This window comes from Pseudophryne corroboree, chromosome 12, assembly GCF_028390025.1.
Source record: "Pseudophryne corroboree isolate aPseCor3 chromosome 12, aPseCor3.hap2, whole genome shotgun sequence".
NCBI lineage: Eukaryota > Metazoa > Chordata > Amphibia > Anura > Myobatrachidae > Pseudophryne > Pseudophryne corroboree.
In genome coordinates, this window is record NC_086455.1 from 60,937,053 (window position 1) to 60,960,769 (window position 23,717).

At 45.5% G+C, this 23,717-nt stretch overlaps 1 protein-coding gene across 2 annotated transcripts in view; it reads right to left on the bottom strand.

Annotated features, from left to right (window-relative positions):
* Positions 1-2,131: 2,131 nt before the first annotated feature.
* ATL1 (atlastin GTPase 1) overlaps positions 2,132-23,717 on the bottom strand; it is an 80,667-nt gene continuing 59,081 nt past the window's right edge. Inside the window, exons 7-14 of one of the 2 annotated variants that reach the window (XM_063947555.1) lie at positions 22,191-22,283; positions 21,411-21,549; positions 16,810-16,937; positions 14,526-14,582; positions 12,987-13,058; positions 10,455-10,886; positions 9,241-9,255; positions 2,132-5,493 (exon numbers count right to left, since the gene is read on the bottom strand). In XM_063947555.1, coding sequence (XP_063803625.1) covers positions 5,386-5,493; positions 9,241-9,255; positions 10,455-10,886; positions 12,987-13,058; positions 14,526-14,582; positions 16,810-16,937; positions 21,411-21,549; positions 22,191-22,283 — 1,044 coding nt within the window. In that variant the 3' untranslated portion in view covers positions 2,132-5,385. The remainder of the gene's footprint in view (positions 5,494-9,240; positions 9,256-10,454; positions 10,887-12,986; positions 13,059-14,525; positions 14,583-16,809; positions 16,938-21,410; positions 21,550-22,190; positions 22,284-23,717) is intronic. The other variant, XM_063947556.1, reaches the window with a different exon arrangement.

Sequence of the window (23,717 nt, forward strand, 5' to 3'; positions counted from 1 at the left end):
CATTAAGGTCCAGATTTCTGCCTTGTCCATTTTCTTCCAGAAGCAATTGGCTGCTCTCCCTGAGGTTCAGACTTTCTTGAAAGGGGTTCTGCACATCCAACCACCCTTTGTGTCTCCTACGGCACCTTGGGATCTTAATGTGGTGCTGCAGTTCCTGCAATCGGATTGGTTCGAGCCTTTACAGGAGGTGGATGTCAAGTTTCTTACTTGGAAGGCGGTCACACTGTTGGCATTGGCATCTGCTAGACGTCTATCTGAACTGGGGTCACTGTCATGCAAGAGCCCCCATTTGATTTTCCATGAGGATAGAGCAGAGTTCCGCACGTATCGGCAATTTCTTCCAAAGGTTGTGTCGGCTTTTCAAATCAACCAACCTATTGTGGTGCCAGTGGCTACTGACTTCTTAATTACCTCAAAGTCCTTGGATGTTGTGAGGGCTTTGAAAATATATGTGAAGAGAACTTCTCGTCACAGGAAGTCGGACGCTCTGTTTGTCCTTTATGATCCCAACAAGGTTGGGTGTCCTGCTTCTAAGTAGAAAATTTCTCGCTGGGTCAGGTTTACTATCCAGCATGCTTATTCTACGGCAGGCTTGCCGTGTCCAAAATCGGTTAAGGCTCACTCGACTCGTAAAGTGGGTTCTTCCTGGGCGGCTGCCCGGGGTGTCTCGGCTTTACAGCTTTGCCGAGAAGCTACTTGGTCAGGGTCGAACACGTTTGCTAAGTTCTACACGTTCGATACTTTGACCAAACTTTAGGTCCCCAGAGGCCAATCAGCTCAGCACTCTCCCTCCCGTACTGGGAGCTTTGGTACATCCCCATGGTACTAAATTGGACCCCAGCATCCTCTAGGACGTAAGAGAAAATAGGATTTTAATTTCCTACCGGTAAAGCCTTTTCTCGTAGTCCGTAGAGGATGCTGGGCGCCCACCCAGTGCTTCGTATTCCTACATTGTTACTTGGTTCAGTTTGTTGGTTCAGCCATTGCCGAATCGTTCCAAGTTGGTTAGCTTGGCTTTCCTTTTTGTGTGAGCTGGTGTGAATCTCACCACTATCTGTGTATTTCCTTCTCTCGAAGTATGGGGGTCATTCCGAGTCGTTCGCTCGGTAATTTTCTTTGCATCACAGCGTTTTTCAGCTTAGTGCGCATGCGCAATGTTCGCACTGCGCCAAGTAATTTTGCTATGAAGATATTTTTTTTTACTCACGGCTTTTTCTTCGCTCCGGCGATCGTAGTGTGATTGACAGGAAATGGGTGTTACTGGGCGGAAACACGGCGTTTTATGGGCGTGTGGATAAAAACGCTACCGTTTCCGGGAAAAACGCGGGAGTGGCTGGAGAAACGGAGGAGTGTCTGGGCGAACGCTGGGTGTGTTTATGACGTCAAACCAGGAACGACAAGCACTGAACTGATCGCAGATGCCGAGTAAGTCTGAAGCTACTCTGAAACTGCTAAGTAGTTTGTAATCGCAATATTGCGAATACATCGTTCGCAATTTTAAGAAGCTAAGATTCACTCCCAGTAGGCGGCGGCTTAGCGTGTGTAACTCTGCTAAAATCGCCTTGCGAGCGAACAACTCGGAATGAGGGCTAATGTTCGTCTCCTTTGGCACAGTTTCTAGACTGAGTCTGGTAGGAGGGGCATAGAGGGAGGAGCCAGCCCACACTATAAAACTCTTAACATGCCAATGGCTCCTGGTGGACCAGTCTATACCCCATGGTACTAAATTGGACCCCAGCGTCCTCTACGGACTACGAGAAAAGGATTTACCGGTAGGTAATTAAAATCCTATTTTAAGAGTGTAACTATAATCTCAAGGAGTAAACCAATATTTATTGCAAGCGTATGCGTTCTTTAGAAACCAGTGATTCAGCTCCTGTCAAGAACCCCAAATATGGTTGTTCAGGCACTGGTGCATAATTTATAATCTCCCGTTCACCTCGTGTTTTCAGGCCTACAAACGCCACCATAAACTCCACAAAATGAAATGAGGCCATCAATGGAACTAGAGCTGAAACAGCGTAGATGTTCCGTCTGTGTCTTGCCCTGTTGAGTTTATGATCTTTTTATATACCTTGTGGTGGAACGCTTTTCCCTCTAGTAACTGGAAATGAATTAAGGTGACGCAGCGGACTGGTGAGGAGATGTTTATTGGTGACACGGAGGATACATAAGACAACTGTTCTCGAAAGATTTCAAGCCATTTGCAGTGCATACTGTTCATTCAACGTACTGATTTCAAGGGAAATGACAACGTATAGATCGCCCCATGCCTTCATAAATATATTAGCTATGTAAATTATGTATATTTACTATAACCATCAAACAACCTTGCGACTAAAATGTAGCATATACATTAATGCAATATTTACTATGCAAGTGTTTTTAACGGTTGGGTATCAAGTACAATTTACACAAAGTGTATTATCTTATCTTATTAGTTCATAACGAGATACTTGTGATAATGTGAATATTAAATATCACCACAAACACATTCAAATTAATTTCCTTCCAATACCTCAACTAATGCATGTAATTTGTATTATTAAAATGATGATGTATGCCTTTTTCTACAAATCCGTATTAATAGTTGTTCAGTGTTTTGCATAAATACTTCATTTTCATCTAATTGTATTATGGCATTTTTAGTACTTCAACCCCCCCACCCCCTACCCCTCCTAACCCCTTTCCCCGTATGTTCTATGGGTATTATTTGGAAAATTAATTTATGGTGTTTCTACCTTTTTTGAGTAGATGTCTGTTACAATTACGTCTCTCTCGTACCTGTACATTGGTGTGAAATCATTTTTCCTGGGCTCTCACAGTTTACATGAAGCTGCTATTGCTCATATTCGGGGGGTGGGGGGGTTCTGATTGAATCTGCTGCACGGCTATTTGTGTGTGAGAACAGGGGAAACGGGGGGGGGGGTCCTCACAATGCATTAGTCTTCTGGTAAAGGAGGTTTGTGTAGATTATTTTACAAAATCATATTGGATCATAATGTTATGTAGGTGTTGTGCAACATTAAGACCTTTTGTCTCTTTCCAGTGCACATAAAGATTCCTTTTAGCATATATGACCTATTGACGGAACCTGGATGGACATCACTCTAGTCAAATACACAATGTGAACATGCCCTAACGCTGGTTATGTTCTCCATCGGAATAGTGGGGACGTGTCAGGTCTAGGTGCAACTACTAGAGTAATGTATTCAGGAGCGTACGGAGCCATGCTGGGCCCCAGTAATGGGGGGAGGCCTTGCGTGCTCCATAAGGGGTGTTATTCTAATGGAGGGGGCTAAGGGAGGGCACCTGCTTCCTACCTTGCTTGGCCAGTGCCATCTTCTCAGAGATATCTGTGAAGATGGCCCATGTGCACTAAAGACTCGAGCAGCCTGGGCTTGGGGAAGGGGTACTACTTCCCCCTCTCATCCAGTTTCAAAAGTTCTGCTGTAACATTCAAACATATACAAATTCCCGTAACATAATTTGTCTGTTACGTGATTTCAAGTTTGTTAGCTACCTGAGTGGGCGCAACTGCTTTATGTAGGTCTAATGCTTAAATAGTCTAGCAGACGGACTCTGGTTTGTGCAAAGGATCAAGTTAATATGTGACCCTTGTTACACACAGGGCTGTTTACTTGCTGTCTCTTACTTTCGCCTTTGTGAACTTTCTGATGCTCGGATTGGCTATAGGTTGTTGTAACACTAAACACTCAAATGTTCTGATTGGCTATCGTTGCATCAGCCCTGTGAGTCTCCTAGTGCAGTGAACAGTTCGCAGCCTGGTTCTAGCCCAACCAGGTTCAATGTAATTTTGCATACAGACCCTAGTAAGTAATGGGTATATGTTACACGGCGAAAATAAAGTTTTTAATCCTTAGCAACTGAATGTTATGTGTGTATTACACTCTCCCATGATCATAGGCTCAGGTTCACAATTATAAACTGTCCCATATGTGATGCATTTACCACAGTGTAATCTCAGCTGTAGTGTATATGACTTGGATGTGGTTGTTTAGTAAATCACTTTCAAAGACCATTTAAATTGGTGACACATCCAAGCCTTTATGTACCTGAGCAAGAGGAAATATGTTTAGTATTTATATTTTGGGATGATCTGTTCTAGTGTCTCATTTATCAAATCTATGGAGTTGGCCTGAAGGACAATATGGTATAAGAAAGGGAGTGTACAATTAGTGTAGTGGATCTATTAAATATACATAGTGTAGACAGCCATTTTATTCATCGAACCAATATATTCGTTAGAGACTAGTATAGTAGTATATTCATTCACTAGGAACCAGTGATGGTGAGTTCATGGGCTGCATTCTTATGTAAGCTCCCCAAATAGCTGCCAACGCTGTGTCTAGGTGATGGGTCTATAAACATTCCGTGTACCGTGGTATGGGTTGGGATCTATAGACCAGCGCCAGTCATCCTGGAGGTCAGAATCCCAACCATGGGGTGCCAGAATGCCGGCAGTGGGGCGAATGCAAAAGAATCCCCTTGCGGGTTCGGGTGAGTGCTACGCTATTTGTCTGTCCCTCCCCCTCAGGTGTGTCGTGGACAACCCAAGAGGGTAATAGGTGTCTGTATCCCGGCGCTGGGATATTGAAAGCATCCCCATGGTATTAGGTTGAGGTTCTCAATGGTGGGAGTATTTGAAGAGGAGCTAAGAAGCCTTTATTTGGGCATTACACAATAGAAACATGGCCTGCTTTACATACTGCAACATCAACAAGGCATTCCCACAATCCTCGTTGGTGTACCTTTTATAAAACATTTTGCTGCTTTGTGGTCTCCATAACCAGCACAACAATGAAATATACAACATAATAAAGTACAGGCAGCGGTAAAGTTGCGGAAGTGAAGAGCACCTGCCAATGCTTTCACAGGTCAGTTGTTGTAAACGCAATACATTACAAGATGACATCCACTCTGTGCTCTCATCCGGTAACATGGGCCGCTGTAGGCCAGCGATAAACTCACTCTTATTCAGATTTAAAGTGCATATTTAAAAGAAAAAAAAAAGCTTACATGACGACCTAAAGCATAGATATTATAGAATAAATAAATTATATTGTTTAAAAATAAATTAGTGACAGCCAGTGAACATTTGGTTTTGTGTCCTGGATTCAGACACGTGGTGGTTGTCTAGTCATTGTGGAGCCCTGAGCAGGGGGGGTCCTGCAGTCACTGAAGACCAGCCGATTGGAGAATGCGATGGTACTACACCGTCTCTTAAAGATGTAGTCATGATTACGTTACCATGACACTGTAAACATTTCCCAGTTGGTGGACACTGACGTTCATGCAGCCTGCATCTGTCTAACTATTCAATGTTATCTCGCCCTGTAACACAGGCCCCATACAGAACTACAGCTAGATGTTCCTCTCCTGCTCTTCAGCAGCCTCAGGGTGTGCAGTGGAGAAAGCATGGTGATATAAGTGTCTGTGGGTAGCTGCAGCGCTGTAAAGCTTGTACAGTGCCTGAAAATAGAGAAAACACAAAGTCACAGAGGCTTCAACATCTGGCAATTACAATTTACAAGTAATATTTGTACCATTCTATTTCCTTGTGTAACTGCAAGGCACTGTTTTTCAAACTCTGTCCTCAAGGCCCCCAACAGTTCAGGGGCCTAAATCAGATTTGATTGCAGCAGCAAATTTGTAAGTTAATGGGCAAACCCATGTGCACTGCAGGTGGGGTAGATGTAACATATGTGTAGAAAGAGTTAGATTTGGGTGGGTTATTTTGTTTCTGTGCAGGATAAATACAGGCTGCTTTATTTTTACACTGCAATTTAGATTCCAGTTTGAACACACCACTCCCAAATCTAAAGGGGCCCCATACACTAGGAAGATAATACCTGATTTAATCGGGCATTCGGCCCAATATATCGGATGAAATCGGGTATTTTGGAGGCGTATCTGATCCGATGCGCGTTCCCGTGAGCATCGGATCAGATCCTCCAGATTGAATGTGCTGCACATTCAATCTCGTCCGACCCCGCAGGCATGGCTGGGATCGGCCAGGATCGCCCAAGATACATCGTATGCAAAAGCACAGCATACGATGTATCTTCGGCACTCATGCCCCCCGGGAGGCTGCCGGGGGTGATCACCCGCGTCATGTCCGTAGTGTATGGGGTCCTTAACTCTCTCTGCACATGTTATATCTGCCCCCCAGCAGTACACATGGGTTTTGCTCATTAGCTAACGAATTTGCTGCTGCGATCAGGTCTGAATTAGGCCCCTGGGTTTAAGGTCATCCATGTGCAAGCTTGTTCAGTACTTCAGTTAGTTTCATTTAAAAATCTGTGATTATCCATGTATTTCCGTAAAACCTGGATTGGTAGGGTGTCTTGAGGGGACGCAGTTTGGGAAGCTCTGCTATAAGAGTTAATCCTCATATGTTCTGAAAACACCATAGCAAGAAGGGCTGATGGGCTGCTTCGGCCACATGGCACCCTGAAAGACAGGCTGGCCGAGCAGCTCCACCTCCCGCTGCTCTGCTCGGCCTCCCTGCACAAAGAGATGGATGCGTGCTGTGAGGCTTGAGATGTGGTCACGCCCCCTTGTCTCACGCGTACATTGTACTGTGCCCCGACTTATTGACACCCTCAGCCTGTCCCTGCGTAGCAACAAAATAGTAATGGCAATATTCTGATACAATAATGGTAAGGAAGCGGTCTGCTATGGGTGGGCTCAAGGAAATACAATAAATAGGTAATAACGGTTGTGCTTACTTTTTGACACTCTATGGCAGTATATATTATAGGATTTGTACTCTGTTACATTCACTGCTGCATTGAGCTAACTAAAGCTTGCACTACTTTGGCTTCTATATCCCAAATTTACTAAGGTGGGAGGGTTTTTTTTGTTTTGTTTTTAGAATTGGTCAGATTCTACTAAACATGAGATAAATTATAGAATCTGATTGGTTGCTATTGGCAACATTGCCAGTTCTAAAAAAAACAACAACCTCCCACCTTAGTAAATTTACCCCTATAATATTTAGCAAAGGTATACACAGGATATCCTGCTGGTTTACATAGGTCCTCAGTTGTGTCCTGTGTTCGTAGGGCCTGATTCATGTTTGGGGCAGATGCAACGGGTCTGGGACTCCAGGTCGACAACAAAAATGTCGACACACCTTAGGTCGACGCCAATTGGTCGACACACCTTAGGTCGACATGTACAAAAGGTTGACATGAGTTTTTTATGTTTTTTGGGTGTCGTTTTCTTCGTAGAGTGACCGGGAATCCCAATTAGTGTACCGCGTCCCCTCGCATGGCTCGCTTCGCTCGCCATGCTTCGGGCATGGTGCCTTCGCTTCGCTCGGCACAGATTACCGTTCCAATCGTAGTCCACGTGGATCGTTGAGTATGAAAAGGTTCCAAAAAAGAAAAAAAATTGTGAAAAACTCATGTCGACCTTTTTCCATGTCGACCTTGTTCCTGTCGACCTTTTGTCCATGTCGACCAATTGGCGTCGACCTAAGGTGTGTCGACCTTTTTGTTGTCGACCTGGAGTCCGGATACCGATGCAACGTGCAGAGATATATATTTAGATGGGTTGTATTGTTTCTGTGCAGGGTAATAAATACTGGCTGCTTTATTCTTAAGGGCCCTACACATTTAACGATCCGCCGCCGAGCTGCCAGACGGCGGTTACGGCCGACTGGCAACCTGGCGGCGGGGGGGGGGGGGGCGGCGGCAGTGACGGGGGAGTGAAGTTTCTTCAATCCCCCCCCGTCCCACGGCTCCATACAAGTGCAGGCAAATATGGATGAGATCGTCCATATTGGCCTGCATGCACAGCCGGTTGGCCACCAGCGAATGAGCGCGGGGCCGTGCATCATTCATTGCTGGTGCCTCCACACTGAAAGATATGAACAGTATCTCGTTCATATCTGAGAATTATCGCCCAGTGTGTAGGGCCTATAACACTACAATTTAGAAACACGCCTCACCTAAATCTAAAGGAGGGTACTCACCGAGCGATATTCAAAGCAATCTGACTAGATTGCTTAAAATTTCAGCATTATCGCTCCGTGTGTACCCCCTACAGCGATAGCGATGCGCAGCCCCGCGCATCGCTATCGCTGGTGCTAGATTGGCCTGCCGTGCAGGCCAATCTAGCGGGTCGCTCATTTCACCCGCTGGGTGAAATGAGCGCCCCCTCCCCCCGCACGCTCAGCACACATCGCGCTGTGCTGAGCGCCGGGGGAGAGGTGTGTTGAGCGGTTCGCTCAGCACACATCTCTCCTGCATCGGCCCGTCTATATGGCCTGTCTCTCTGCACCTGTTACATCTTCCTCACCTGCAGTGCACATGGTTTTCTCAGTTGCCTGATCTCTTGCTTTACTTCGTCCTTATAGGGCCTAATTCAAGGTTGATTGCAAAATAAAATTTTCATCTAATAGGCAAAACCATGTGCACTGCAGGTGGGGCAGATGTAACGTGCAGAGAGAGTTAGAGTTGGGTGGGGTGTGTTCAAACTGAAATCTAAATTGCAGTGTAAAAATAAAGCAGCCAGTATTTACCCTGCACAGAAACAAAATGACCCACCCAAATCTAACTCTCTCTGCATATGGTATATCACATGGTTCTCAAATCCAAATCAACCTTCAGTATGTTCAAATGTGTTTCCGGTCTAAAATACTTTCCTGCATCGCCTTCAGCCAGTACGAGGAGTAATGCGTCACTATCTGCTGCCTCGGAGGCATGTCATGTTTAATTGTACTTTCCTATGGGATGTAGTTATGTGACCAACGGTCACAGTAACTCCTCCTGCATCCTGAACCCTCACAATACTGACAGTTGGCATGCCGACGAAAAGGGACTATTCCCACTCGTGGGTGTCCACGACACCCATAGATTGGGAATAGAACCAGTGGCGAGTGCAGCTCGCTACCGAGCCCGCAAGGCGCTCCGTTGTGCTCGCCCCCTCGGCATTCTGCAACCAGGATCCCGGCGTCGGTATGCTGACCGCCGTGTTCCCGTCTGCAGGTCTCGCAGCCCCAACCCCTTACCTACATACAGCGGAGACAGCTATCTTGTGAAATGGACCAATGTTCATGAAAATGCAGCTTTTCCGTCCCCTAAAAAACTGAATAGTGGTTCAGCTCACAAAAGGTCCATCTCCTGAGTACTGTAGGTGATCTTTACTGTAAGTGCATTACATGGTAAGGACAAATGTGTATTTTATCTGTGAATGAAATAATACACCTACCTCATTGGTGCTTCCCTTTTATAGAAAACATTTAAAAGAATAAAATACAAGTTAGTTTTCAACCAATATTTTACATTCAACTTCAATTTTTCAGAGAAAACATAATTGGAAAAAGCATTGTCTAATGAAATAATTGTTGCGAAAAATTACATAAATGACCATAAATCACTGATGAATTTACTAACCATGGGGGTAATTCCAAGTTGACCGCAGCAGGAATTTTGTTAGCAGTTGGGCAAAACCATGTGCACTGCAGGGGAGGCAGATATAACATGTGCAGAAAGAGTTAGATTTGGGTGGGTTATTTTGTTTCTGTGCAGGGTAAATACTGGCTGCTTTATTTTTACACTGCAAATTAGATTGCAGATTGAACACACCACACCCAAATCTAACTCTCTCTGCACATGTTAAATCTGCCTCCCCTGCAGTGCACATGGGCCCTCATTCCGAGTCGTTCGCTCGGTAATTTTCTTCGCATCGCATCGTTTTTCTGCTTAGTACGCATGCGCAATGTTCGCACTGCGACTGCGCCAAGTAATTTTGCAATGAAGATAGTTTTTGTACTCACGGCTTTTTCTTCGCTCCGGCGATCGTAGTGTGATTGACAGGAAATGGGTGTTACTGGGCGGAAACACAGCGTTTTATGGGCGTGTGGATAAAAACGCTACCGTTTCCGGAAAAAACGCGGGAGTGGCTGGAGAAACGGAGGAGTGTCTGGGCGAACGCTGGGTGTGTTTGTGACGTCAAACCAGGAACGACAAGCACTGAACTGATCGCAGATGCCGAGTAAGGTTGAAGTTACTCAGAAACTGCTACGAGGTGTGTAATCGCAATATTGCGAATACATCGTTCGCAATTTTAAGAAGCTAAGATTCACTCCCAGTAGGCGGCGGCTTAGCGTGTGTAACTCTGCTAAAATCGCCTTGCGAGCGAACAACTCGGAATGAGGGCCATGGTTTTGCCCAACTGCTAACAAATTTCCTGCTGCGATCAACTTGGAATTACCCCCCATATCATTAAGATCTACGTCTCTTTACATAGTGTGGGACTACAAGTATCAAGTATGATTAAGCACATAACTGCAGGCGAGCCATTGGCTGATCTAGAGCGTATGCTAGTGGCAGTCATTTATATGACGTTTCATTCATTGAAGCAGTTCTGTTAAAGCTATAATATTTTGACAGTGCAATATATATGTAATGAAAGGTAGTTACCTGGTCCCATAGTGCTGCTGCCACCTGATCTATCACTGCCCCCAGCTCTCGGTACTCCCCAGAGTATCTGATATATGCCCATGTACACAGGGTGATGAGCGTTAGTCCCATAATCATGTTACATAGACTGGCTATAATGTCCAGGCCGATGAAGCCAGTGATAGCGGCCAAAACGTATGTTATGAATATGACCACAAAGAGTGTTGCTGGGGTGCGGGCAGCATGGAATATGTTCTTGCTGTCGTTGTGCTTGATGTACTGAATATAGAGCTCATCTATCTCGTTCTCCAGTTGTTGGAGATACCGCCGGCTAAACTCTTCGCCCCCCATTTTCTTCACGCCACGGAACAGTTTCACGGAATCTTCTTTCAGCTCCTGGTGCTTATGTTGCAGGTCAGTGGGCGCCAAAAAGGGCCTGTCCCCCCCGCACACCTGTGCAAAGTATGGGGTGTTAAGCAAAGAATTAGGATTCTCAAAGCAAGAATGTAAATATCTAATGTAACCATAACTGTGATTAATGATTGCCCTGTCGTGGTACGCCTTGGGTAAGGAACCAAAGATAATTACCGTATATACTCGAGTATAAGTCGACCCGAATATAAGCCGAGGCACCTAATTCTACCACAAAAACCTGGGAAAACTTATTGACTCGAGTATAAGCCTAGGGTGGGAAATGCAGCTCTAGCCGTACACAGCCCTCAGTGCCAGATATGCCCTCATACTGCCAGATATGCCCTCATACTGCCAGATATGCCCTCATACTGCCAGATATGCCCCCACACTGCCAGATATGCCCACAGTGCCAGATATGCCCCACAGTGCCAGATATGCCCTCATGCTGCCACATATGTCCCTCATGCTGCCACATATGACCCTCATGCTGCCACATATGCCCCTCATGCTGCCACATATGCCCCTCATGCTGCCACATATGCCCCCTCATGCTGCCAGATATGCCCCCTCATGCTGCCAGATATGCCCCCTCATGCTGCCAGATATGCCCCCTCATGCTGCCAGATATGTCCCCTCATGCTGCCAGATACGTCCCCTCATGCTGCCAGATATGTCCCCTCATGCTGCCAGATATGTCCCCTCATGATGCCACATATGCCCCCTCATGCTGCCAGATATGCCCCCTCATGCTGCCAGATATGTCCCCTCATGCTGCCAGATATGTCCCCTCATGCTGCCAGATATGCCCCCTCATGCTGCCAGATATGCCCCCTCATGCTGCCAGATATGCCCCCTCATGCTGCCAGATATGTCCCCTCATGCTGCCAGATATGTCCCCTCATGCTGCCAGATATGTCCCCTCATGCTGCCACATATACCCCCTCATGCTGCCAGATATGCTCCCTCCCCAAGTGCCAGGTATGCCCCACAGTGTTGTTACTTACCCCTCCGTCGATCTTCTGGAGGGACACGAAGCGCACAGCACGCGCCTCTCCTGTGTCCCTCCTGCATCTTCGGCGGCCGCGGCAGGTCTATTAAAGGAAGTGCCGGTTCGTGATCAGAGGTCACGAACGGGTACTTCCTGTAATAGAACCGCCGCTGCTGCCGCCGGAGATGCAGGAGGGACACAGGAATGCCGCGCGCTGTGCGCTTCGTGTCCCTCCTTCACACTGCTCTGCCTCTGCCTGTCACTGACTCGAGTATAAGCCGAGGTGGCTTTTTCAGCACAAAAAAAAGTGCTGAAAAAGTCGGCTTATACTCGAGTATATACGGTAATTGAAAAATTGGGACTCCCATGTAACACAATACATCCCTAGGTCCAAAATAAACAAACTTTTGGAGAGAAAAAAATGTTTCCCATCTAGATTTCCGTGTTTTGCCCACCCCTCTGCACAAGGACACTGTTGCTCCACTACCTCCTCCCCCTCTTCCATCTCTCAATAGGGGTCATTCTGACCCGATCGCTCGCTGAAGTTTGTCGCAGCGCAGCGATCGGGTCAGTACTGCGCATGGCAGCTTTCGTTGCCTAGCGATTGCCTCTGAGACAGAGGCAGACGCTGGGCGGGAGGGGGCTGAACGGCAGCGTTAAGCCTCCGTTTAGGGGGAGCGGTCCGGCCAACGCAAGCGTGGCCGTACCGTTGGGGGGGCCGCGGCGGCTGCGTGACGTCTCACGCAGCTGATGCGGCAGCGACAACTCCTGGCCAGCCGCAGGAGGTGCGCTGGCCAGGAGTTACTTCTCAAATACAAAGGCATCGCCGCTGTGCGATGCTTTTGTATTTGTGCGGGGGGGAACGGCACTGACATGCGGGGCGGACTAGCCCTGTGCTGGGCGTCCCCCCGCATGTCAGGGAAGAAGATCGTAGCTGTGCTAAATTTAGCACAGCTACGATTAACTCGGAATGACCCCCATTATTACCACAATGGTTACCGGAACTGGGAGGGTGTAATTGAACAGAGGTGAGCTACGCTATGTAATAATACTGCGAGAGAGAGCCCGCTATTGGGGGGGCGGCACTCTATCAAAGAGTTTGTCACCAACAGCCTTCAAAGTGGGCATCACCCTGCCGAGTCTACTCTTACCTCCTCCATTTTCTTATTATACAAATCTTTAGCTGTGGCCACGGCTGCAAGGTTGTTGGCTTCTGCTGTGGCCTAATGGGAAACAAGGGCAAATGAGGTTTAAGGTGATCGAAAGTCAAACTCCAGCATATAGTTATAATGACAACATCATATAATAAAATGATTATAGGCAACCTGATGTACTTTAAAGACCGCAAATGCAGCCCTATAGCAGTCAGAAGGTCGGCACATTAACCTTGCGGAAATTTTTAGAACAGAAATAAGTACGTGTACGAAATCTAACGTACGACATGTAATGTGCAGACGTGAGGCCAAACTGCAGAAAAATCCTAAGTCTTTTTTAATCGCGAACGCATGCCGATTGACAAGAAGCCGACGTTTTCTGGGAGTGTCAAGAAAAATGCAGGCGTTTCCAGGGAGGGTGTGTGATGTCGGCTCTGGCCCCGATCAGCCTGTTTGTATTGCACTGTAGGAGTAGGTCCTGGGCTACGCACAGACTGGAAAAACCATTCGATGGTGAGTGAGCTGCGAACGGGTTTGCAGCTGACCAGCATTTGCAAAGCTCTTTTCACAGCGTACGCAGATTTGCACGGGGCGGATATTCACTCTGTCTGGGCGGTGAGAGGTGCGATCAGGTCTTAATTAGGCCATAAGTTCCTTCAGTAGTTACAATCGTGAAGTTGACGTTCACAATTTAGGTGCCTTGTGCTTTGTCCAGCGTTCCAGTGTCATTCTCACAGCTTCTCATCGGCATAGTGCACTATGGGGGTAATTCAGCTTCAGTTGCAAAATTGCTAAAACGCAAATTGGCCGATTATTAGACAACTTTGCTTGCGCTATAAACGCATTGTGTGTTCGCGACCCGCGATTTGCGATTGTTATGCAATTGCATCTTGCTGGGATGCGATTGCAAGTTGACAGGCGCTGGGCGTATATATGGCGTTTGCAGGGAGTGGTTAAGGAAACACAGGTATGTCATGGCTGTTTTCGGCCTGTGCATCTGACGTCAGCTGCGATTCCTGCAATTGAAAACATGGCGCCCAGTGAGACTGCATTCTCATTATTCTGGGTTGCCCCGGGTCATCCGCAACTGGCGATGGTGCTCTTATTTTGTATATGCATCACATTTATGTGACTGCATAGGCAATTTTGCGATTGCGTCAGTGGGCGTCTTTTACCTTTCTGGGCGGCTCTTCACATGCCATTTTTAGCAGAAGCGGGATTGAGAACTTCTCAATTTCTGTCCCAATAGCGATCCGAGCTGAATAAGGTCCCATGCACTGAATGAACACTCCACATAGTTCTCCAGTTCACTTGTACTAACAATTAAGACCTGTAAATGCTGCAGGTAATGCTGAAATCTTTACATCTGCTTTAAAGCACGTTTACCGAAGTTCAAGAACACAAACTGCTTAAAATGAATGCCCACGTGTACAAGCTGTTTGGAGCAATTACCAGACACAAAATTATTAATATTGTGGTACTGAGAATAAGTTGTGGTTTTTGCCTTGTGGTTATAACATGTACATACAGACTTACTTGTAACATTGACTTAGGGTGCGGCAGTTCCTCCCCTTGGTATATCTTTATATAGGCCTGTTAGGGAATAAAGCAACCTTATGTTAGCGCCTTGTCCTTTCCCAGTACACAGAGAGTAGAATGTTACCTATAGACCAGTCGCTTCAATCTATTTTATATAAAAAAAAAATAAGACTATCGCAATTACCAAAGACTGCTAAGAGAATACTGGGAATGCAATAAGGATGAGAAATTGAGTGTACAATTAGGCGGACAACAATATTGGATAAACTGATTCACTTAAATGGGATTCTTTCATGATCATGCAACTACAGTGTTATAGGGCATCAATTGTTACCCAGCTGTATGAAATTGTGATTTCATTTCTATTATCTGAACTAGCAGCTGCTCCTACTTACATTTAGTGGGGGGGCTGCCGCTACCCCTGTGTCCGGAGAGAATAGACAGCCAACACCGGGTCCCGCGCTTGCGCAATGGATCCAACAAATGCTGTGGTGTAACTGTGCATGCGCAAACCCCAACTTTTATGGACTGCACCGTCTGCAGCCCATAGAAGCCGGATTGGGCTGCACGAAAAGCAATCGGTAGCTTCCTACAGGAAGCCAGCTCTCTGCTTATCACAGCCTGATGTGGCAGTCCCAGAGGGAGAAAGCTTCTACCAATGGGACTGCCTCGTGTGTTTGTGACTGACAGGTATTACCTCCAATAGGAAGTCACGGACTGCATGTGGCTCACTGACACTGAGTGGGGTGGTGGATTTTACATAGGGGGCTGCAGGTCACGTTTATAATACTGTGAATTCAGTATCATATAATTTATCTTAAAGAGCTTAAAATTACTTCTGAAGACAATAAAAAAGCTGTTGGGGTACATTTGCTGCAAACCCCAACCTACAGTATTATCTTTTATTATTTGCACAGCACCATACCAGGAAATCCAGAAGGAGGAATAGTAGAGATTGATGTGTTTGGTGAGAGTTTGCAACTTACAAGACTGGCTACAAGTCTAACTTGGCGAGTGAGTGAGCTCAAGAGCTGGTGGTGGGCAGAGGCGGCAATCGGAGGAGTAGGGATTATCGGCAGAAACAAGGTTGGAAATGTAGGAGGGGGCAGAGTTATTAAGTGCTTTGTAAGTAAGGGACATTATTTTGAATTGGATTCTGATGTGGATGAGGAGAAAATTAAGCAGGTTTCATAGTGGAGGTGGGGGCAGCAGCATTTATCATAGGTGGAAGTGGGGAAAGAGAGGAGCAGGTTACAGTAGTCAAGGTGGGAGATGATGAGTACATGGAAAACAGTTTTGATGGTATCAGTGGTGAGAAAGAGTTTGAACTTAGAGATGTTTCAGAGGTGGAAACTGCAAGTGTGATATACTGTGTATTTTGAATATAGGGGGTGAAGGACAGGGAGAAGCCAAGGATGACATACAGGAAGCCATCAATTAGTTAAGGAGCTGATATAGATGCAATCAGATGTGATCGTTCTATTACTTTGTGTGAGTGCACTTAATAAGGCTAAATACAGTATTAATGGCACTATACTGGAACTACTGAGGAGGAAAGGGATTTAGGAGTCACTATTTCAGGTGACTTAAAGACAGGTAAGCAATGTAACAAAGCAATGAGGAAGGCTAGTCAGATGCTTGACTGCATTGGGAGAGGAATCAGCAGCAGAAAGACAAGTAATAATACCACTGTATAGGTCGTTGGTATGGCCTCGTCTAGAATACTGTGTTCAATTCTGGAGGCCATATCTTCAAAAGGATATTAATACATTAGAGACTGTACAAAGAAGGGCAACTAAAATGGTGCATTGCCTACATTGCAAAACATACCCAGAAAGACTAAGAAATCTCAGTATGTATAGTTTGGTGCAGAGAAGGGAAAGGGGGGACATGATAGAAACTTTCAAATATATCAAGGGTTTCAACAAAGTCCAGGAGGGAAACGTTCTCCAAATGAAGAGAAGCAATACCACACGAGGGCATGCACTGAGACTGAAGGGGGGTTCAGGGGAAATTTGAAGAAAAATGACTTCACAGAAAGGGTAGTGGACAAGTGGATTAGCCTCCCATCAGAGGTGGTAGAGGCTAAGACAGTAGAGCAATTTAAACATGCATGGGATAGACATAAGGATCAAATCGGATTTAAGGTAAAAATATGGTTAAAAAAAAAAGGGGGGGGGGGGAGATTAGATGGGCCCAGTGGTTCTTATCTGCCGTCACATTCTATGTTTATACAACATTTCATATTAAGGTTCTGATCATGGAGAAATAGAATAATTACCTTGAAATATTCCACGAGACCACGACAGGTTATTTTATTGCCATTGATTTCTTTAATATCCAAGTTTTCTGGACTCAAGAGCCACGGGATAAACACTTTCAGGTTCCGTATAAACTCCTCATCGATTTCTGCAGTGAGAAGTAAAGCTTTTTCAACTATCCGGTCGCTGCAAGTTCATTAGTAAATGAGTTAATTCATTTTCCGAAATATTCAGTGCCTGAGTTGAACATCAGATGACCGTAATTGCGGATATCCGCCCATATGCTTAGTTATAGGCATCTCAGCACCTCTGTTATAGCTGCCATCACCATAGAGCACCTGCACGTGCAAGAGACTGAAAACAAATGGGACTTTTCATACACACAATTCTGCATTGCCCCCAATTCTATTGATACGCCCTGGCTAAAATGGACCTAAGTGCAAAAAACACCTGTAAAACTCGGTTATTCCTGCTGCGGGCTGTCTGAAAACTTTCAAATGCAGTTGGAGAAGGCATCATTGCCACTGGGGGATGAAGGGCCCACCCACCGGGGGAATGCAGTGGTAGGGACCATGTTTACGGGTGTGGCCAGTCTCCAGAGGGGGTGTGGCCAGCTGCCACAGAGGCTTGGATAACCAATAGAGAGGGCATGGTCTGGGCCCGTTGATAAATATATATAGTCAATAAATACTGCTAGTGCATTATAATGTGCCAGATTAATAACAGCAATGCACTTCAGTGAATACACCATAGTCGTGTGCAGTATAATGTAACACATGTATAATTCAAGTGCACATTCTGCAGCCTGATCCCTAGAGAAGGGGAAGGGGGGGCACCTGGGGTTCCCCCTGTGGTCCAGTCCAACCCTGATCATTGCTGCTTCCTTGGAAGCAGCATCGATGCACTAATATGGTAAACCAGCAGGAGGCGCCTAATATAAGTAGACGACTCCTGCTTGCATTTGTGATCCAGTGCATGTGTTCTAGGACGCAGCATCAGATCACATGTGACACTATCAGCCGGCAGCGTGACCCACGGGGTCATGTAAGCTGGCCACCGCAGTTCCTACAAAGAGGCCAGGAATTCTCCCATCTTCTGTCGGAGATCCTGGCATCAGCACTCCCCCATAATGCAGGTGACACACCTACGTTTTGGGAAACGGTGACCATTGCCGCCCCCCTCCCCGCACCCAAATGGCAGCAGACTGTCAATCACTGACATTGTGCAGCTGTAGTGCATACAACAACGTAGGACCTGTTCTGCACGTACTCAGTAAGGGTCTGGCACAAGCGCAAAGTACCAAAAATGGGCGTGACAAAAACCCTGTATGTGATTTGTCTGATGTGGGTGTGGTTTAATTAGCCAATGTCAAAGAGCTATAAACAAAACAACACCTACCAGCCCAATCTGACAAAGCAGAGAGCATTACAGTGACTACTACACAATACACAGAGCATTCTAGTGACCGATATTCAATACAGGGTCGTATATTCAATACAGGTACCATTTTAGTGACCGATATATCAAGCACAGTAATGATTGATATAGAATGCACAAAGCATTGTGACATCTACACAATACAGACAACATTCTTGCAGCTTTTGGTGACTGATACAATTTACACTTAGATGGTTTAGATGCTAATATTCTAATTAGACATAATGGTATTCATTTACGAAGGATGGCCCTGATCAAATACTATAATCAGCATCGTTCATCGTACAGCTGTGGGGCATACGCCGCATACAAACATACCAGATCTGTCCGCAAAACTCCTTTGCATTCAACCCTGCATCAGCTCCTTTGTGTTAATTGCCAATTAATATGTCTCCTTTCACCACTGGCACACAGCCAATTACACTCACAGAGGGCTTGAGGCTTGCAATAGTGGATATCAAATATCTTCCTATATTTTTAATTAGACATATCATGTACCAAAGGGTTGACCATCAACAATCAATAGTAAGCAACCACTGAAGGTGATGGTAAGTTGTTTCACCATCAATGGTAAGCAATGGTACACATCGGTGGCTGATCCCTGATGGTGAGTTAGGCAGCGGGAAGTGAGAGTTAGTGTTAGGGGGGCATTGGGAAAGGTAAGTATACTTACCTTGCCCCTGTCGGGATTCTCATCATCCGGATACCGCAGTCGATATTTTGACCGCCGGCATTCCAACTGTCGACATATCAGCCTTAACCCCTTCCAAGAGTGGGAAGTAAATACAAACCAGGACAGACTATTACACGCACCAATGCAATGTAAATAAATATGCATTGTGCACTGAGGTCCACTGTCTACTTGGGTTGGGGCGAGTGCAACAAAGCCCATTGCTCGGTGGCCACAGGTTCTATTCCCACGAGTGGGAATAGTCCCTGTTGGTCGGCATTCTCTCTGCCGGCATTTTAATTGTTCGGGATCCCGGCATCCACATTCCATCTACATATTTAATAAAAGAAGCACCTACCACCTACCCTGCTACAGAGGAACACGGTAGACACATGTAGGTAAGTACATGCGCATAAAAAAAAGTAAAAAATTAATTACTCACTTCAACTCAGCAACTCTTCTACTGTATCTCACTTGGGGATAGATGTACTAAGCATTGGAGAGTGATAAAGTAGAGAGAGATAAAGTAAGCCAATCAGCTCCTAGCTGCCATGTTACAGGCTGTGTTGCAAAAAAATGACAGTTAGGAGCTGATTGGTTGGTACTTTAGCTCTCTCCAATGATTAGTACATCGCCCTGTTATACTTAAAGGCAAACTAACTTTATTTTTAAAGCTTTCCTATATTATTTATTGTATGTAGATATACAGTATACCATAAACTGCACTTTTGCTTCTAGAGTTGTTGGTTTTTTTTTAATCTCTTTATCAAAATAGTTGAAAGACAATACCAATTACAATAGCGCATTTGTATAAAGTGTACAATGCTAAGCAAATAAAACGTTACCACCGGTAACAGGCTTGTACAGCTTAGTTATTGTTCAACTATTAGTTCTACGGATAACGTAAGAGTATAGAAGTATCTGCAAAAACAGAACTGACATACGCATAGAAAATGGTGAAAGGGGGGAAATGGAAGGAGGGAGAGTGGAGTAAGGAAGCGCACCGCACACTACACGGCCAGAGGAGGGAAGCGGTTAAAATACTGCTAGTCAAGATCCCGACACTACATGCTATTCTCCCTCTCTGGGTGTCCACAACACCCATAGAGGAAGAATATAGCGTGTGGTGAGCCAACGGTAATTCATACTGAACCCCCAAAAGGAGACCTGCTTTACTAGAGCCCTGGCAGCCGTCTGTTGAAAGCTGAGTACCAAGGGTCCCAGGTAGTATGGAATTTCAGCACAGTATCACGGAGAAGGGCAGTTACAGTATATATTCCATTGACGCTACATACCAAACTTTATCAATCAGGGCTGGTATACTATTAATGGGGCTTGGGATTGTTTCTAGTGCAAACCTATTGCTTCTTCAGTTGTTTTATTGTAAACTATGCCCTCCCTCCTCCACACACACACACACACACGCCATCCTTGAAAATATTCTCTACGGGGCGGAATTCCCTGATGCCTAACATTTTTTTACTGACACTTTGGGGGGTATTCAATTGTTTGAAAAGTCAGCTGGGTGTCTGTTTTTTTCCAATAGACAGGGAAAAAACAGACACCCAACCGACTTTTCAAACAATTAAATTCCCCCTTTATGTCTAAAAAAAAAAATTTTTAAACGTTGAAACTGGTAGTAGCAAGTGGTAGATGAATAACAAAACTTAATACTTAAATTTATTTTTTTCCCCTTACGATAGACATATGAAACCTCTATATTGCACTACTCCCCTTCCTTACTGTAGGTAAATGTACTTTACTTTTGTATCAGGTATTTATGTAGAGGGGAGAGCACAACCAACCAACCTGGTTTTGCCCTTTAAATTATTGGCGTTATAAAAATATGGGTAGACCCATTAGAATTGCACATGTGTCTGCATCTCACAGGCTATTACACTATTACATTAGCCCAGAGAAAGTCAAATGTGACGTCAGTGTTCCTTTAAATATACAAGTAATTATCAGGGTAAAAATCTGCATTTCTGCGCATGCATATGGGCCGCAATGCGTACGTGCGACGTACGGGTACAAAGCCCGTTGTTGTTTAGCACAGGTTGTAGCAAAGTTTTCAGTCTCTCTGACAGCCACAAGAAGATTGGCAGGAAGCGGGCGTTACTGGGTGTCAACTGATCGTTTTCAGAGAGTGTTTGCAAAAACACAGGCGTGTCTCAGAAAATGCAGGCGTGGATGGGCGTTCGCTGGGCGGGTGTATGACTTCAAATCCGGACACGAATAGGCTGAAGTGATCGCAAGCGCTAAGTAGGTTCAGAGCGACTCTGAAACTGCACAAACTGTTTTTGCAGAGCTCGGCTGCACAAGCGTTCGTACTTCTGCTAAGCTAAAATACACTCCCCAGTGAGCGGCGGCATAGCGTTTGCACGGCTGCTAAAACTAGCTAGCGAGCGATCAACTCGGAATGACCCCCATTGTGTAGTGTATGGGCGGAAGTGCTATCTGTAGGTGGCTGCTGAGATTAAATATTAGTTGCCAACAATGTTTCTTATAACAAACCTATAAGTTTGCCATCAAATTTTGGATTGGTGGCGACCGTGAGCCCTGGATGCGGCAGAAGGAAGCAGGAGATGTTTGTGAAACAGGAGTGGATATGTTTTCTTACATTCTGCAATTCTTCGTGTTGGTTTTCTGATACCTAGAACAACAGCATAATACAATTCTCCACTTAATGTCCATGACATCGGATACAAATAACACAATAAATGACAAAATATGACTAGATTGTGGGTCAATAGATGTTTGTTATAGATAGGGCAACTAGACTATATAACGCAGGAATGGGGAACCGTCGGCCCTCCAGCTGTTGTTGAACTACACATACCAGAATGCCTTGCTACAGTTTTGCTATTTGGCCATGTTAAAACTGTTGCAGGGCATGATGGGATGTGTAGTTTAACAACAGCTGGAGTGCCGAAGGTTCCCCATCCCTGATTTTAACACGTAACTTGAATGAAAAATTATTTTTGTCCTGTTTCCCGAGGAATTCTGTGATCTTTTATGATCACAGTACTTCCAGAGGAACTAAGGGAAAATCTAACATGGTCATACAGTATTTAGAGAGAGTGAACGTCACAAAAATGATATTTCCCTGACTTCTGTATTTATTGCAATCCCTGCAAATCCAGGGGGTCAAAGAGCGTAAATAGTGTCGACCTGGGGAAAGTTGGACTTAAAGCAGCATTTGTGAAATTTATAAATTATTATATTGGTTGTGTGCATTTGTGTTTACAGCTAATTACATTTGCAAGAGATACAAATATTTCAGAAGTCACAAACCTTTAGACGTTTTTCCAAAAACTTTGTACCCCCATCAGCACCGTAAGAGAATTCGTAGGGAAAGCTCCAGTCACGTACAAGGAAAATCAAAGACTGTAAACATTAAAAACACAAATACTTTGATAAGTCAACTAACATATGAGTTTATTGTAGCCAAAGAGAAACAGAAAATGGGGCGGACTCATAAATAATGCGCATTATCATCTTCATAATTGTTTACAGTGTATTTGTAAGTCACAGCAAAACTCTGCACACACATATAACTGAACATAAAGCAAACTTGGAAAGACAAGGTTGATGAAGGAAGCGCAGATGGATGACCCCGCTTGGAAGAGCTTACAGTCTAGGGGTAGAGAACAGTGCAGAGACAATGGAAGCTAGTGGGGAGATGGGACTGGGGTTGGTAGAACATATACCAGGTGGGGAATTCAGTTTTCAGCATTGATGTTGTTTTTGAACCTTGTTCTTAAAAGACTCATGAGGAGATTTGCAGCCTGAAGCAATTTTCCTGAAAATGCAGTTGATAAATTCAGTGGGAACAAGTAACATCACCGAGGCTCAGGGGTGACTGACCATCTGCCACTTCTGGCAAATGCCAGATAGCCTGATGACCTGATGGGCCAGCACAGCCGCCTGAAGGTCTGACCAAGTAGCTCCGCCTCCTGGCGCTCTGCTCAGCTGGCATGCTGAGATAGGAGAGTGCTGCGAGGCCACGCCCCTGTGACTTGCAGCATGCCCTGTGACACGTGGCCGAATCTTGTCCCCAGGTCGTCTCTGCCGAGGCATGAGGCACAATGTGCCTTATAACATAATGATGCCACACATTTCTATCCAATAGATTTTACAAATATTCAATAATCCAAATGATTTATGCAGGCGAACAACTCTGAGGAAGCTGAGTTACAAAGTGTGTGTGTGTTACACGGGTGAAGGAACAATACATGTACACACAGACAGATGCAAGAGTAAAACAGAACTGGCAGACCTGCAACAGACTGGATGTATGAAATACACTTGGGTTCAGATAAAAATAAAAACATTCTGTAATATGGGGGTCATTCAGACTCAATCGCTCGCTGCAGTTTGTCGCAGTGCAGCTATCGGGTCGGAACTGCACTGGCGCCGCAGTGCGCCGGCGCATGGCAGCCGTCGCTGCCTAGTGATCGCCTCTGAGGCAGTCACTGGGCGGGAGGGGGCAGGACGGCGGTGTTAAGCCGCCGTTTAGGGGGAGCGGTCCGGCCAACGCACGCAGCCACTGAGGGCCGGGGAGTGATGAATAGCTCCCGTCCATCACGCTAAAGCTGCGCTGGTCGGGAGCTACTTTTGAAGTGCAAAGGCATCGGCGCTGTGCGATGCCTTTGCACTTCTGCTGGGTGGGGGGCGGCACTGACATGGTCTGGGTGTCCCCCCCCCTCATGTCAGTGTGAATGATCGTAGCAGCTACAACCAACTCAGAATGACCCCCTATATGCATAAGAATGGTCTAGCAAGTCATTAGCTATAATTCTGTAGCTAAATCAACTTGGG